Source organism: Sapajus apella, unplaced genomic scaffold (genome assembly GCF_009761245.1).
Source record: "Sapajus apella isolate SASKATOON/1434 unplaced genomic scaffold, GSC_monkey_1.0 scaffold57, whole genome shotgun sequence".
Classification (NCBI taxonomy): Eukaryota; Metazoa; Chordata; class Mammalia; order Primates; family Cebidae; genus Sapajus; species Sapajus apella.
In genome coordinates, this window is record NW_022436997.1 from 369,860 (window position 1) to 386,124 (window position 16,265).

At 39.3% G+C, this 16,265-nt stretch overlaps 1 protein-coding gene across 1 annotated transcript in view; it reads left to right on the top strand.

The window, feature by feature from the left end:
• LOXHD1 (lipoxygenase homology domains 1) overlaps window positions 1-16,265 on the top strand; it is a 185,238-nt gene that overhangs the window by 59,549 nt on the left and 109,424 nt on the right. Inside the window, exons 9-12 of the mRNA XM_032245238.1 lie at window positions 4,184-4,319; window positions 4,880-5,040; window positions 6,055-6,141; window positions 6,566-6,701. Coding sequence (XP_032101129.1) covers window positions 4,184-4,319; window positions 4,880-5,040; window positions 6,055-6,141; window positions 6,566-6,701 — 520 coding nt within the window. The remainder of the gene's footprint in view (window positions 1-4,183; window positions 4,320-4,879; window positions 5,041-6,054; window positions 6,142-6,565; window positions 6,702-16,265) is intronic.

Below are 16,265 nucleotides of genomic sequence, written 5' to 3' on the forward strand. Positions count from 1 at the left end.
TTTTTTTTTTTTTTTTTTTTTTTTTTTTTTTTTTTTTTTTTTTTTTTACTTTAGGTTCTGGGATACGTACGCAGGTCATGCAGGGTTGTTGCATAGGTGCATACTATATCCGGCATTTCTCCCCATGTTATCCCTCCCCACCCTTTCCACTCCCCGCTGTCCCTCTCCTAGCCCCCCCCAACTGTCCCCAGTGTGTGATGCTCCTCTCCTTGAGTCCACATGTTCTCATTGTTCAATACCTGCCTATGAGTGAGAACATGCGGTGTTTGGTTTTCTGTTCTTGTGTCAGCTTGCTGAGAATGATGGTTTCCAGATTCATCCAAGACCCTACAAAGGACACAAACTCATCATTTTTTATGGTTGCATAGTATTCCATGGTGTATATATGCCACATTTTCTTTGTCCAGTCTATCATTGATGGGTATTTGGGTTGGTTCCTGGTCTTTGCTAATGTAAACAGGGCTGCAATGAACATATATGTGCATGTGTCTTTATAGTAGAATGATTTATAGTTCTTTGCGTATATACCCAGTAATGGGATTTCTGGGTCAAATGGAATTTCTATTTCTAGATCCTTGAGAAATTGTCACACTGTCTTCCATAATGGTTGAACTGATTTACATTCCCACCAACTGTGTAAGAGTGTTCCTATTTCTCCACATCCTCTCCAGCATCTGTTGTCTCCAGATTTTTTAATGATTGCCATTCTAACTGGCATGAGGTGGTATCTCAATGTGGTTTTGATTTGCATTTCTCTAATGACCAGTGATGATGAGCATTTTTTCATATGTTTGTTGGCATCACGTATGTCTTCTTTTGAACAGTGTCTGCTCATATCCTTCTCCCACTTTTGAATGGGTTTGTTTGTTTTTTTCTTGTGTAACTGTTTTTGTTCTTGGTAGATTCTGGATATCAGCCCTTTGTCAGATGGGTAAACTGCAAAAATTTTTTCTCATACAGTTGGTTGCTGGTTCACTCTAATGATGGCTTCTTTTGCTGTACAGAAGCTCTGAATTTTAATTAGACCCATTTGTCTATATTGGCTTTTGTTGCCTTTGCTTTTGGTGTTTTAGTCATGAAGTCCCTGCCTATGCCTATGTCCTGGATGGTTTTGCCTAGATTTTCTTCCAGGGTTTTTATGGTGCTAGGTTGTAAGTTTAAATCTTTAATCCATCTGGAGTTAATTTTAGTGTAAGGTGACAGGAAGGGGTCCAGTTTCTGCTTTCTGCACATTGCTAGCCAGTGTTCCCAACACCATTTATTAAACATGGAGTCCTTTCCCCATTGCTTATTTTTGTCAGGTTTGTCAAAGATCAGATGATTGTAGATATGTGGTGTTGCTTCTGAGGCCTCTGTTCTGTTCCATTGGTCTATGTCTCTCTTTTTGTACCAGTAGCATGCTGTTTTGGTTACTGTAGCCTTGTCATATAGTTTGAAGTCTGGCAGTGTGATGCCTTCAGCTTTGTTCTTTTTGCTTAGGATTGTCTTGGCTATGCGGGCTCTCTTGTGATTCCATATGAAATTTGAAGTGGTTTTTTCCAGTTCTGTGAAGAAGGTCATTGGTAGCTTGATGGGGATAGTGTTGAATCTATAAATTACTTTGGGCAGTATGGCCATTTTCACGATATTGATTCTTCCTAACCATGAGCATGGAATGTTTTTCCATCTGTTTGTGTCCTCTCTTATTTCCTTGAGCAGTGGTTTGTAGTTCTCCTTGAATAGGTCCTTTACATCCTTTGTTAGTTGTATTCCTAGGTATTTTATTCTCTTTGTAGCAATTATGAATGGGAGTTTGCTCTTGATTTGGTACTCTCTCTGTTATTGTTATATAGGAATGCTTGTGATTTCTGCACATTGATTTTGTATCCTGAGACTTTGTTGAAGTTGCTTATCAGTTTGAGACAATTTTGGGCTGAGATGATGCGGTCTTCTAAATATACAATCATGTCATCTGCAAATAGAGACAGTTTGACTTCCTCCTTTCCTAATTGAATACTCTTTATTTCTTTTTCTTGCCTAATTGCTCTGGCTAGAACTTCCAATACTATATTGAACAGGAGTGGTGAGAGAGGGCATCCTTGTCTAGTTCCTGATTTCAAAGGGAATTCTTCCAGCTTTTGCCCATTCAGTATAATATTGGCTGTAGGTTTGTCACAAATAGTTTTTATCATTTTATGATACATTCCATCAATACCTAGTTTATTGAGAGTTTTTAGCATGAAGGTTTTTGTCTTGTAATCATGCGGTTTTTGTCTTTGGTTCTGTTTATATGATGGATTATGTTTACGGACTTGCGTATGTTGAACCAGCCTTGCATCTCCAGGATGAAGCCTATTTGATTGTGATGAATAAGCTTTTTGATGTGCTGTTGCATTCAGTTTGCCAGTATTTTATTGAAGATTTTTGCATCAATGTTCATCATGGATATTGGCCTGAAGTTTTCTTTTTTAGTTGAGTCTCTGCTGGGTTTTGGTATCAGGATGATGTTGGTCTCATAAAATGAATTAGGGAGGACAAAGTAGTTTTTAAATACCCTCAGGACAGTTATATTTAACAAAACAATAAAATGAACAAAATCCTGAGATAAAAACCACAAACTCTAGTAAAAATACTATATATTTTTTCTTACCTAACCTTTAACATTCCAGAACCAGAACTTTTAACATAGATTTTTAAGCGCTGACTATGTATTTAGAACTGTGTTCAGGGGACCCAAAGGGGTGAGAAAATACAACCTCAGATTTTTAGGAGTTTGTTACTTCTTAAAAAGACAAAACTAACCAATACACAGTTAACAATGAGAGGACCATTCAAGAGTAAACAAGGAAACATCTGCAGGATTTGTTGAGAGGAAAGAAAGACTTGTAAATAAATTGTTGGTAATTATACCTTCCTGTGCCCTCAGCTTGTCATGGATGCCCTCCAACTTTGCCTCTGTATAGGTCCACTTCTAAACACGTGGTCATGTGTAATCTTCAGCATAAAAGGTGGAGTGCAACAATGGATCCCAGTGGACCTCAGTCATAAATAGAAATTCTGAGGTTCTTGCTGATGAGCAGAAAAAATCTCAAACTGACAATTGGTGTCAGGAATACTTACATTCCTGCTTCCGTCACTAACTAAATGTGCTAACTCGGGCATTTCATTCTCCTTTCTAGACCTTAGGTTTCTCGTCTATTGAATGCAGGTGGAATGAACTATATTAATTGCCAATATATTTGTGTCAGAGGACTAAATGTTTGAGAGAGCTGCTGCCTGTGGTCCTGAGCCATCATTTATCTCTAGGGAGGAGGATTCCTCTCAGGGGTTGAAGGGGTACATACTCCCCTCTTACCGTCTCTTAGCATCCTTCCCCTTGGTGTCGCTTATAAGTTAAGTTTCATCACAATGGTCAATAATGAGTATGGGGTGAGTATTACCTGGGAATATCTAAGGGCAAGAATTCAAGTTAAGGAAGTTACAGTCCATTTTTGTCACTGTGAACAGTAGACAACAAACAAATACCCAGCGAGACAATGGTTGGTCTAAACCTTGACCAATGGGAGGGTCGAATTCATTTTCAAGTTAAAAAGGTTAGTTTTCAAGTTAAGAAGGTAAAGCTTAGAAATCGGTAATGTGACAGTCAACATTTCTTTGCTGATAGTGTGCCAGGTGCATTCCTTTGAACATTTATAATGTGAGCATTTGAAATCCATGGGTTCAGAATTGAATAGAGATAGAGATGGTATAGGAGAGAAGGTTGAATGAGGATCAAGCCTAAAAGACAGAAGTTGGTTTTTCTATTACATTCCAGATATTAATTAGCTGGCATAGGAACTTACCTTTTTCCTGCAAGAAAAATTACGGGGAATTAACCTAGTAGTCTAGTTCATTTGGTTCAGACTAACTGAGATTTTATGATGTACATAAATAAATATGGTATCCAAAGAGGGTGTTGTGTATAGATGAAATGTTTAAGATTTGAATAGCAAATTGGAAGATGGGTAATACCTACTTTGGAAGACTCCTTGGAGGATGTATTTCTTGATTTAAGATTTAATGGGTTAGACAATGGAAAAAGTGCCATTCCTTGAGAGTCCTAATACAGATGTCTCTAAATGTGGTACTGGGAGGCTGCTGAATGTTGTGAAGAAGTCCCAACTGGGGACTCAGTATAGGAGACACTGTGCTCCACTCTCCCCAGGTGGTGATTCTGTGCCCCTTCACTGGCATCCAGCAGACCTTCCCTTGCAGCAACTGGCTGGATGAGAAGAAAGCGGATGGGCTGATTGAGAGGCAGCTCTATGAGATGGTGTCTCTCAGGAAGAAGCGGCTAAAAAGTAAGTGAAAGAGACCAAGAACCCGGGGACCTCTCAGCCAGGGCCAGCAAAGGCCAGAATGTCGGACCACTGGGAAAAAGCTATAAGGGTAGTCCACTCCTGCTTCTCAAGTCTCCTCTAGAAAAGAAGGAAAAAGCTCCCCCAACCCCACCAAGCAGCTCCACTCTTCAAAGTACAGGCCATATAGAGTCACACCCCTGGCACCGAGGCTGACTCCAGTGTCACCAAATGGAATAAGCTGCTGTGATGGGCTAGGTGTCAACCTGAATCATTCACTACAGTGAACTCTGAAAGTTCCAGATGTTGGGTGGGTAGAGTCAACTCATCCCCCAATTTAAAACATACTAATATACTTCAGCCATTAAAAAGAACATTATGGCACCTTATTTTTAATAGCAAGGCATCCTTAGCTTTCTAAATTTGGCCATAACGGGTTTCTGAGAGTGGAACACACCTGTGTATACCCTGCCTTTTGGTCCTGATCACTGTGGATTTTTCCTTTTTCCCTGTGGTAATGTACAAATCTTGAAGTTTATGGTGCAATTTGACCTGTCTCGCAGAATTCCCTTGGTCCCTGTGGGTCTGGACAACTGACCTAAAGAAAGCTGGTACCAACTCTTCCATCTTCATCCAGATTTATGGGCAGAAGGGGCGGACAGATGAGATTCTCCTGAATCCCAACAACAAGTGGTTCAAACCCGGCATAATCGAGAAGTTTACGGTAGGAGAGGAGTGTGACGGGGTGGGAGGGATAAAGGAGGAAGGGAAGTAGGGCACTTATCCTGGGAATTCTGGTTCTCTAGCCCTGGTTTTGGACCAAGTTTGAAGAAAAAAATGTACAATGGAGATATTAGGTCTTTGCAAAGGGTTACAAATTTGATGATTTATTAGCAGTGTATTGAATGGGCTACAATTTTGATCTGACCCATTCATATGAATCGAACAGCCTAGAACCAAGTCTGGGTGAAGAAGCAAGTATGGAATGGTTTAAAGTATCCAGGAGTTGAGGAATCATTGCAGAACAGAGACCCTGAGCACACTTACTGTTAGACTGCCCAATCTGAATTGACTTAGAGAGTAAGGACCAAATTAAATGAAAAGTATGAATTTTAGAACATTAAAAAAAATCAGCTTTAAAACCTTCCATTATGCATAAAACTAGAGCAAGGATTTTTTCCCCCAATAGAAGTGCTATTTCAACCTTTAGGTAGGAATAATTTGTTGTTTGAGGTTCTCCTCTCAGCACCCCATTGGTACCTCTGTAATACCACTCAGTTCATTGCTCTTTATGTATTTGTCTTTCCTGCTAGACTATGAGCCCCAAGGGAAAGGGCATGGCTGCTTTATTGATCTTTTTGTCTGTTTCAGTGCCCAGTAGAGTCCTGGGGCTGTGGGCCTGTGCTAATTTGCAGGGCTGCCCTATAGATTTTGTTATGGAAGTTTATTGCTTGGAGAATCTTCTTTAGTCTGAATCCCACTGTGGGGCAGTTATTTTTGTTCAGTTTCACTGGCCCAGACTGAACCCTCACTCTGTGTGACTGTCTTGCCCTCACGTGCTACTGGTTACAAAGGTCATGAAAAGTAAAACGTGTGAGGGTGGCTTTATTGAAGCAAACCCATCCTCACTGCTGAAGAAAGAGCCCAAAGCAGGTACCCTCCTGAGAGTGGATCAGCTATGAGGATAAACACATTTCTTCAGTTATGCCCACTCAAATGTTTTTATTTCTCACCATAGATTGAGCTCCCGGATCTTGGCAGGTTTTATAAGATTCGAGTATGGCATGATAAAAGGAGTCCTGGTTCTGGATGGCATTTAGAAAGGGTGAGATGTACCATCTTGGGGTTTGGGAGGTTGTTGGGAAAGGAACAAGGATGGTCCCTTTCAGTCACCCTGTCACACAAATTTGCCTCTGTATTTATTGCGAATGGGGACTGAAAAGGGTTATGGTGAGACCTGAATTTGGATGTAGGCCACAGACACTTCCTAATGGGGAGAGACTTCCAAAGTAGAGTAAGAAAATGCTCAGGTGTTTGGAGGGCTTGCGTTCTGCCCTAGTCGTCTGGATGCTAGGCAAGCGTGGGTGTCCAGGGAACAAGAAATACTAATCCAGCCCTCTGCCCTCTACAAGGATTATTTCCAGGAAATAGCCTTGGCTTGTCTGCAATGAGATAGCAGAATGGGGACTCCAGGGCATGGGTGAACATCACTGGTGCACCCACTTGCTCACCCCAGAACTTCATTCTAGATGACCCTGATGAACACTCTGAACAAGGACAAGTATAACTTCAATTGCAACCGCTGGCTGGATGCCAATGAGGATGACAATGAGATAGTGAGGGAAATGACTGCAGAAGGCCCAACAGTGCGCAGGATCATGGGCAGTAAGTACTGACAAGCTCTCCATCCTGGGAGGCAGTGAAACTCCTGCGTGGTGTCCCAATGGGTCTGACCTATGCACTGAGAGTCTTGTCTGCTATGCATCTTCGGGCCTCTCAGAGTGCCAGAGTGGATTTGGAAGGTCCCTGCCTCAAGACTGGCTTGGAAAAGCCATCTCCAAGTCATGATGCCAGAGTTCTACCATGATTTGTGTGGTAGGGAGGGAGGGAAGGAAGATTTATAGGCCTTCAGGTTGTCTCTGAGGGGATGAGAAGCATCTGCCCTGAACAATAGTTCCCCAGAGCCTCCTTGAAAGGAAATATCCTCTTGCTCCCCTTAAATTGTGCATGAAATGCTCCCCAATTTCTGGGTTCCTATAGCCACAGTTGGCTGCTACCTAGTAAGTATGCTATCTCTAATTAAGGATAGTAGGAAAAGGACTAAAATTTTAATGTGGAATCCAGGAGTCACATTCAAATAGCCAAAGGAAAGAAGTCATTTTGCCTCTAGGTTATAGAAGCAGAGTACAGGCAAACACAGAGCACATGCCCTATCCTTTTCGCATGGCAGACATTACTAAGTGATCACAACATTCTCTTCCATGAGTCTGAAATGAGCTTTGTAGCCCTCAATAAAGAATTCCAAACAGACATTAACAATTGATCAGAAATGCTCTTAAGATAATTAACCCATTTACTATCCTTGTGGCGGTCCTTAAATTTTAAGCAGGAACGTAGTATTGCAAAATTACAAAAAGGTAAAAATATATAGAAAACAATGTCACCCATAGTTCTGGTAGCCCTTCTAAAGATCTCCACGTCATTTCAAGGTGATTGCATGCTATTTATAAACACTGCACTTGCATATATACAGAGCCCTGTAGAAGCTCTATATATATTTGTTGAAACAGTTTGATCAGAGTTAAATACTCATAAACATAGAAACCTCAAACAGCAAATATCTAAAAAGAGATCATTTCATCTGTTAGTCTACTTAGGCGATGCTTGTAATTAACATCATGTTTCTTTTATTTTATGATTCTTCTTCATTCTTAATTAAATAAATGACTAGAATATTTGTGTGCAAAGCCCCTTAAAATAGCCTGATGCAGATAAGGAGCTGGGGACATTCTTGCCATAGTTACACAGTTAGTTAGAGACAGAGTTAGATCTAGAACAAGGTCTCTTACTTCCTGGCTCCGTGGCCATACCAAAACACCACCCTGCCTTCTTACATTCAGTAATAACTGCCTTGGGAACAAGGCAATCACCTCTCTAAATATGATAACGTATAACCCATTCCCAAAATTGGGACTCAATATAATATTAAAGGTAATGGCAAAAATTGCAATTACTTTTGCACCAACTTGATGTGTAGTCCACCAAGGCAGAAATACACGTAATCTTACCTGATCTGTCCACTTTGCATGACAGAATTGAGCCTGCAGGTATAAAGAACTTGGGAGAGATCTTGGGCCCTAACTGCTTTTGAAACATTTCTAATTCTCATGATTTTAGATTCCTTGTCTCTATTTCTACATTATCTAGTACTGCCATTCTTGAGCCTTTTGGTAGGATTCCTTCTTGAATTTTGCAACTGAGAGCTCTGATCAATCCTCTCTGGTCTGCTAAGTCAGGGACTCCCAAACCTCAGCAGGCATTATCCCCAGGAGGGCTTGTTAAAATCATAGATTGCTGGGCTCCACTTGGAGAGTTTCTGATTTAGTAAGTCTGGAGTGGGACCCAAGGATCTGCTTGTCTAACAAAGTTATAGGTAATATCAGCGCTGCTGCTGGGGAACCACACTTCGAGAACCGCTGTGTTAATGCATTTACCACTGTTCTAGCTGCTCTCCAGCTTCCAAAATTGTGTTGTGTTGTCTACACTCTCTCCTTTCCCAGTCTTGTTGGTGAAATCTTTTTTGTTTAGTTAAATTTTTAAAAGTACCGGTAGATTGCCATTTTGATAAGGCTTTCTAGAGAGAAATCTACTATTTTAATTTGGAATGTCCAGCATTTCTTTACTTCCACCTCCTCTTTGCCTTGAGTGAAGCATGACTTTCCTCTAAGAACCTTATTTTCCCTCCTCACAAACTGTAGGGCAGGACGGGGGTGTTCTCCTGACTCCCTCTGCACATTCAGATTCCTGCTTGGGCCACACTTTTCCCCAATATTGCCTTCTACCCCAGCCCAATGCCACCTTCTATTGGTCTCTGGCCCTTCTCCTCTTTCATAGAAGATGGTGTCATGGGTCCCTTGGTTAGTGTCTAGACACCATGGCCTGCCACAATCCTGGGACAGTGCATTAGTTTGCTAGGGTTGCTGAAACAATGTCCCACAGACAGGGTGGCTTAAATAATAGACATTTATTGTCTCACAGTCTGGAAGCCAGAAGTCCAAGATGAAGGTGTTGGCAGTTTGCTTTCTTCTGAGGCCTCTCTCCTTGACTTGCAGACAGATGTCTTCTTGTGTCCTCTTTCCTCTGTGCATGTACATGTTTGCGTCCTAATCACCTCTTCTCATAAATACACCAGTCATAATGGATTAGGCCCCACCCATATGATCTCCTTTTATTTTAATTACTCCCTTAAAGACCCATTTGGGGGTACAGGCTCAATTCAGCTCATAGCAAACAACATCTCCTACAGTCACGGGCCCATCTATATCAAAACTGCCTGAAGTGTTGATTGAAATATAGATTCCTGGACCCACCACCAGCTATTCTGATTAGTGTCTTTGAGGGCTGTTTCTGGTAACATGCATTTTATCAAGCATGCCAAGTAATTTGTATGCATACTAAACCGTAAGAGCCTTCATCTTTCTTCTATTGCAAGCCTTCTTTCAATGTCCACGTAGAAAACCCACTCACCCACATCCTGGTGCTCGCTCACTCTGTCAGCTTCATGCCCACCCAACTTAGCCAGCCCTTCCCTGCCACCTCATTCAGGATCATCCCATGAAGCTACCCTTCTTTGAACCCAAACTGCACCCTCTGACTCAAGCTGCTGCCCTCCCAGCACTTTTGTGACCTTGGTACACTTCATCTCACCCTTGACCTCCTGTCACTTCTTCCTCCTCATATTTTTTCTGGTCTATCAGGGGCTGACATGGGTGGGTGGAGGATGGATCAGAGGGACAAACCTACATGCAGACCTCCAGTGGGGAGGAAAAGAGGTTCTGAAATCAGACAAGGGTTGGATAGACCAGAGAGGAGAAGACAAATTCAATAAATAGTTTGAAGGTGGACTGACAGGTCTTGAAGTATGAATGCTGTGGAAGTAGTGGTGAGATAAGCTTCCTGTCCAGAAAGTTGGAACAAACTTTGCAGATGAAGTGACATTTGAGCTAGGTCTTCTATGAGGAAGGATTTGACAGACAAGGAGAGACCATGTCAGAAGGCGACGGAGGAGATAAGGAAGAAGAGCATCTCTACAGATTACATGTATAAAATGTGCTTGTAAACATTTTTAACAGTGTACAATTGTTGGGCTATCCTAGCTGGTATTTTTTTGTTGTCTTCTGTGATGCTATTAAAAAAACATTTCAAGGAGAAAAATAATTCTGCTGATAGTATGGATTGAAGGCCTGTCTGTCATGGCAATAAAGGCAGTTTGATGTCTTCTGGGGGGTCCCTGACTGTATTTCAGAGCCTAAACGAACTTGAATTTATTTTTCTCAACTGCTCTTTATGGCCCACAAACAATAATCTAATGCTTGGAACACCCCTATGTCCTCACTCACCTCTGCAAGTACTCATATCTCCTTTTCTGGTTGGAATGCTTGTAACAGTAAATAGAGTTGGTGACAATGCTTCATTTCCCCAGCTGGTGCCAGTGTGAAATGCATAATGTGTAAGGTGTCCTGGAAATCCCTTAAGAGGAGAGCCTTGGACTCACGTAAAATGAGTAAATACTAATTTAAAATCAATTCTCTGAGTTTAAAGTTGTGTGTCTCTGGTTTGCTTACAAATTAAGGTCCAGCCAAATAAGCAATTAATGCCATGTCTGAGAGCCGAGAGGCTTTTGGGAGTGATTGTTCTGATTAGCACAGGTGGGGAGATATGGACAATGCACATGCCAGCTCACAATTTATTTCCACCTTGCCTGTCCCTCAGGAGCTACATGGGAGAGTAAAATAAATGAGATCTGCATTCTCCACTGTACTTCCAAGAGAAGTGATTACACGCCACTGATGAGTGGACTCAAGTGCTGAAAATCGTAGCTTCTTATTAATCAGACAGAACTGTAATTTTAAAATTAAAGTACAAGAGGCTCTGTACTTACCCATCTCTTTAAAATCTTTCACTACTGATGTTTCACAATATAATTATTTTTAATTGTCCACAGACTTCTTGCCAGGAAGGAGCTTCCATCCATGGCTGGGGGGGTTTCAGAGGGGCTTCTAGAGAGAATCAACACCCTTGAGAACTTCCAACCAAATGGACCTCAGAGCTCAGAACCAAAGGGACTGGAATTTCCAGGCAAAAGGATTTCTAAATTTCCTTATCATTTTGCTTCTGGGAATTGCCTGAAAGTCACAGCTAAAAAAGCAGAACTGACCTTCATCATAACTAAGAGTGAAACCAGGCTGATGTTGAGAGCTTTCTTTCCCTGCTGTGTCATGTTTCCACAGTCTTCAGCCTCTGTTCTTTCTTCTCACTGTTGATACATTGGATCATTGAGAGCTTCACACAACATAATCAACTTTGTTTATACAAAGGGTGAAGATCGAAAGCATTTAGTATTTGAATTTTAAAAGTGTTGATTAGAGAAGAGAATGATGGTTAAGTTTCAGGTACTGTGGCCCTGTGAGAAGACAATATTGGTGGGCAGGAGATTTCTCCTCAATCTTAACTCATGGTTTACATGCCTACCTATACCAGCTTTGCTCAAGGCAGGCCTCTATATACAATCAGTCGTTATCTGCCTGTTCTTCTAACAAGTGTTTTTGCCACAGACACTCTATCTTTGTGTACTTATATGTTTAATGATCAAATTAATTATTCAGATGTCTGCATGTCTCCAAATAAAATGGTCATATTACTGAAAAAATAATTTGTACACTGAATTCAACTTCCTGGTGATTTGTCTCATTCCAGATATACTTTGTCTTCATTTTTGGTGGACTACCAATGAATTGTGTCCATTTTTAAAAGCAGCAGGTATATTGAGACATGATTCAAGTGCTGTACAATTTACCCATTTGAAGTGTACAAGTCAATGGCTTTTGGTGTATTGATAAAATTGTGCATCCATCACCACTATCAAATTCCAGAACATTTTCTTCTCCCCCAGAAAGGAACCCCATACTCATTAGCAGTCATACCCATTTCCCCACTTTACCCCTTTGCCTCTGACAACCACTAATCCACTTTTTGTCTCTATAAATTGGCCTAATCTGGATATTTCATATATAGAAAGTTATACAATATGTTACCTTTTAAATTTAGCTTACTTCAATTAACATAATGTTTTCAAGAGTCATCCATATTGTAGCATGTATCAGTACTTCATTTCTTTTTATTGCTTAATAATAGTCCATAGTATGGATGTACTAAATTCAACTGTTGATGGCCATTTATGTTGTTTCCACTTTTCAGTTATTATAAATAATGCTGCCATAAACATCCATGTCCAAGTTTTTGTGCAGACATGTTTTCAGTTCTCTTGGGCATGTACCTAAGAGTGAGTTTGCTGGGTCATATGGTAGCTCTTTGGTTAACTTTGAGAAACTGTCAAACTATTTTTCAAAATAGTTGTACCATTTTAAATTCTTATTAGTAATGTATAAGAGTTCCAATTTCTCCACATCCTTGTCAACACTTGTTCTTCTCCTTGATTATTCCTTCTCAGGGTTGTTTTTGGCTATTCTGGGTTCCTTGCAGTTCTATATGAATTTTAGAATCAGCTTGTCAATGTCCGCAATAAGTCAGCTGAGTTCTGTTAGGGACTGCACTGAATCTATAGATCAATTTGGGGAGCATTGCTCTCTTAATAATGTTAGAACTTCAATTCATGAACATGAGGTGTTTTTCCATTTATTCAAATCTTTATTTTCTTTCAACAGTATTTTGTGGTTTTCAGAGTGTACGTTTTTCACTTGTTTTCTTAAATTTACTTCTAAATATTTTATTCTTTTTGATGCTATTGCAAAAATAGAATGATTTTCTTAATTTCATTTTCAGACTATTCATTGTAAAAAAATAGAAATACAGTCGATTTTGGTATATTGCTCTTGTACTCTACAACTTTGCTGAAGTCACTTATTCTAATAGTTTTTAAGTGGATTCCTTATGATTTTATAAATACATGGTTATGTCATCCATGAATAAGATACTACTTCCTTTCCAATTTAGATCTTTTTATGTATTTGCTTGCCTATTGCCTTGGCTGAAATCTCCAGCACCACACTGAATATAAGAGATGACTTGTTTCTGATCTTAAGGGGATGTCATCTAGTCCAGTCTTTCATGATTAATGACGATGTTAGCTGTGAGCATTTTATAGATAACATTTATGGATTGATGAAGTTCCATTTTATTCCTAGTTTGTTGATGTTTTTTTTAAATTATGAAAGGGTGTTAGATTTTGTCAAATACTTTTTCTACATTTATTGAGATCATCATATGATTTTTGCTTTTTATTCTATTAACATGATAAATTACATGAATTGATTTTCAGCAGTTAAACAAATTTGTATCTCTGGGATAAATGCTACATTGCCATGGTGTATAATTCTTTTGATATGTTGCTGGATTCTTTTTGTGAATACTTTGTTGAGGATTTTTGCATCCATATTCATAAGAGATATTGGTCTGAGTACCAGGGAATGCTAACCTCAGAAAATGAGTTGGGAAGTGTTCCCTCCTCTTCTATTTTTGGAATTATTGGAGAAGTATTAGTATTATTTAGTCTCTGAGTGTTTGGTAGAATTCAGTAGTAAAAACATCTGAGCATTGGCTTTTCTTTGTGGCTAGTTTTTTAAAATAATAATTTATATTTTCACTTAAAAAGCTTTGAATTTTATTTTAATTGACAAGATGTAATTGTATGTATCTATGGGGTATAATTTGATGTTTTCAGACAAATATATGTTGTATCATGATCCAGTCAGGGTTGTTACCATATCCATCACATCATGCACTTATCATTTCTTCATGGCGAGAATGTTCAAAACATTTCTTCTAGCAATTTTGTGATATACAAGTCTTTACTGTTAACTATAGTCATTTTACTGTAAAATAGAACATCAGAACTTATTTCTGTCATTTAATTGTAACTTTGTACCTATTGATCAACTTCTCCCCATCCTCTCCTCCTGCTCCTTTCCCCAGTCTCTTGTAACTGCTCTGGTAAAAATATTGCTCGATTCCCTGCCTCTATGACATCAACTTCAACTGCTGCTGCTGCTGCTGCTGCTGCTGCTGCTGCTTCTTCTTCTTCTTCTTCTTCTTCTTCTTCTTCTTCTTCTTCTTCTTCCTCTTCTTCTTCCTCTTCTTCTTCCTCCTCCTCCTCCTCCTCCTCCTCCTCCTTCTTCTTTCTTCTTTCTTCTTCCTCTTCTTTTTAAGATAACACATGGGTGAAATCATGTGGTATTTGTCTGTGTCTGGCTTATTTCACTTAACATGATGTCCTCCAACTTCATCTATGTTGTTGCAAGTTACAGGATTTTATTCTTTTTTTTGTGTGGCTGAATCATTGCATTGTATATATATACTATATTTTCTTTCCTTTTTTCCTTTTTTTTTGAGATGGAGTCTTGCTCTGTCACTCAGGCTGGAGTGTGGTGGCGTAATCTCAGCTCACCACAACCTCTGTCTCCAGGGTTCAAGTGACTCTCCTGCATCAGCCCCCTGAGCAGCTGGGATTACAGGTGCGCACCACCAAGCCCAGCAAATTTTTGTATTTTTAGTAGAGACGGGATTTTACCATGTTGGTCAGGCTGGACTCAAATGCCTGACCTTGTGATCTGCCTGCCTTGGCTTCCCAAAATGCTGGGATTACAGGTATGAACCACCACTCCTAGCCTATATATTACTATATTGTCTTTATCCATTCATCCATTTTTGGACACTTAGTTTGATTCTATATCTTGGCTATTGTAAGTAGTGATGATGCAATAAACATGAAAGTACAGGTATCTTGTCCACATACTTACTTCATTTCCTTTGGAAATATACCCAGTAGTGAGATTACTGGATCATATGGTTCTTATATTTTCAACTTTTTTGCGGAATCTCCATACTGTTTTCCATAATGGCCATACTAGTTTGCACTCTTACCAATAGTGTGTAAGTGTTCCTTTTTCTCTGCATTGCTGCCAACACTACTTCTTTTTTTTTTTTTTTTTTTTTTTTTTCCATAATAGCCATTCTAACTGGAGCAAGATGATACATCTCATTGTGGTTTTGACTTGCATTTCCCTGATGATTAGTGATGTTGAACTTTTTTTTTCATATATCTGTTAAGCCATTTGTATGTCTTCTTTTGAGAAACGTCTATTATGGTCTTTGGCCAGTTTCTTAATCGAGTTATTTGTTTGCTTGTTTTTGCTGTTGAGTTGTTTAATTTTCTTATGTATTCTGAATATTAACCCCTTGTCAGATTATAATTTGCAAATATTTTCTTCTATTATGTATGTCGTATCTTCACTCTATTAATATTTTTCATTGCTGTGCAAAACTTTATGTTTGGGCAAAAGTTTGATGTAATATTATTTGTCTATTTTTGCTCTTTTTGCCTATGCTTTTGAAGTCTTATTTAAACAATTTTTGCCCAGCCTAACATTACGAAGAATTTCCTCTGTTTTCTTCTAGCAGTTTCATCAATCTTTTCACTTTTTATATGTCTATTTAGATTGTCTATTTTTTCTTGAGCCAGTTTTATTGGTCATCTTTTTATTTTCAACCTATCTATGTCTTTGAATAGAAAAATATATCTTTTGTTGATAGAAGATAGATCCATTATCCATTTTACCAATCTCTGTGTAATAGAGTCTGATTCCTTTTTGATGTTTGACTTCTGGTAGGTTTTAAACCACACCACTCCCCTCTTCCTTCTTGCCTCATATATATGCTAGCTGATAAGAAAGCTTAGTCATCCTTCCTTAACACTGGTGGAAAGTTTAAGCCACACAAGCCCTGACCATTCAAAGGAGCCACCACCTCAGTCTCACCCACTAACCATCATAAAATTCTAATCTCCTTGCTGTTCCAAGCTATTACTAGACCTGCTCAAGAGGCTGCCAAGCTCTCTCAAGAACTCCTCATTATGTAAATAACAGAATCTTGCTCTTGGTCCATGTATCATCAGCCTTGATATCTGAGCAAATTTGGGGTGGGTGGATTCATCCTGTTTCTGCGGAATGATCACCACACTCTGTCTTTTGATGGAAATGTTTAGGCCAGTTACATTTAATGTAATACATTTAATGCAATTACTGATATGTTAAGATTGACATTTGCAATTTTGCTAACTATATTTTGTATGTCATATCTTTTTTGTTTCTTACTGCATATATGTCTTACATATTTTTGTATTCTTACTGCTTTCTTTACTGCTTTTTTATATTA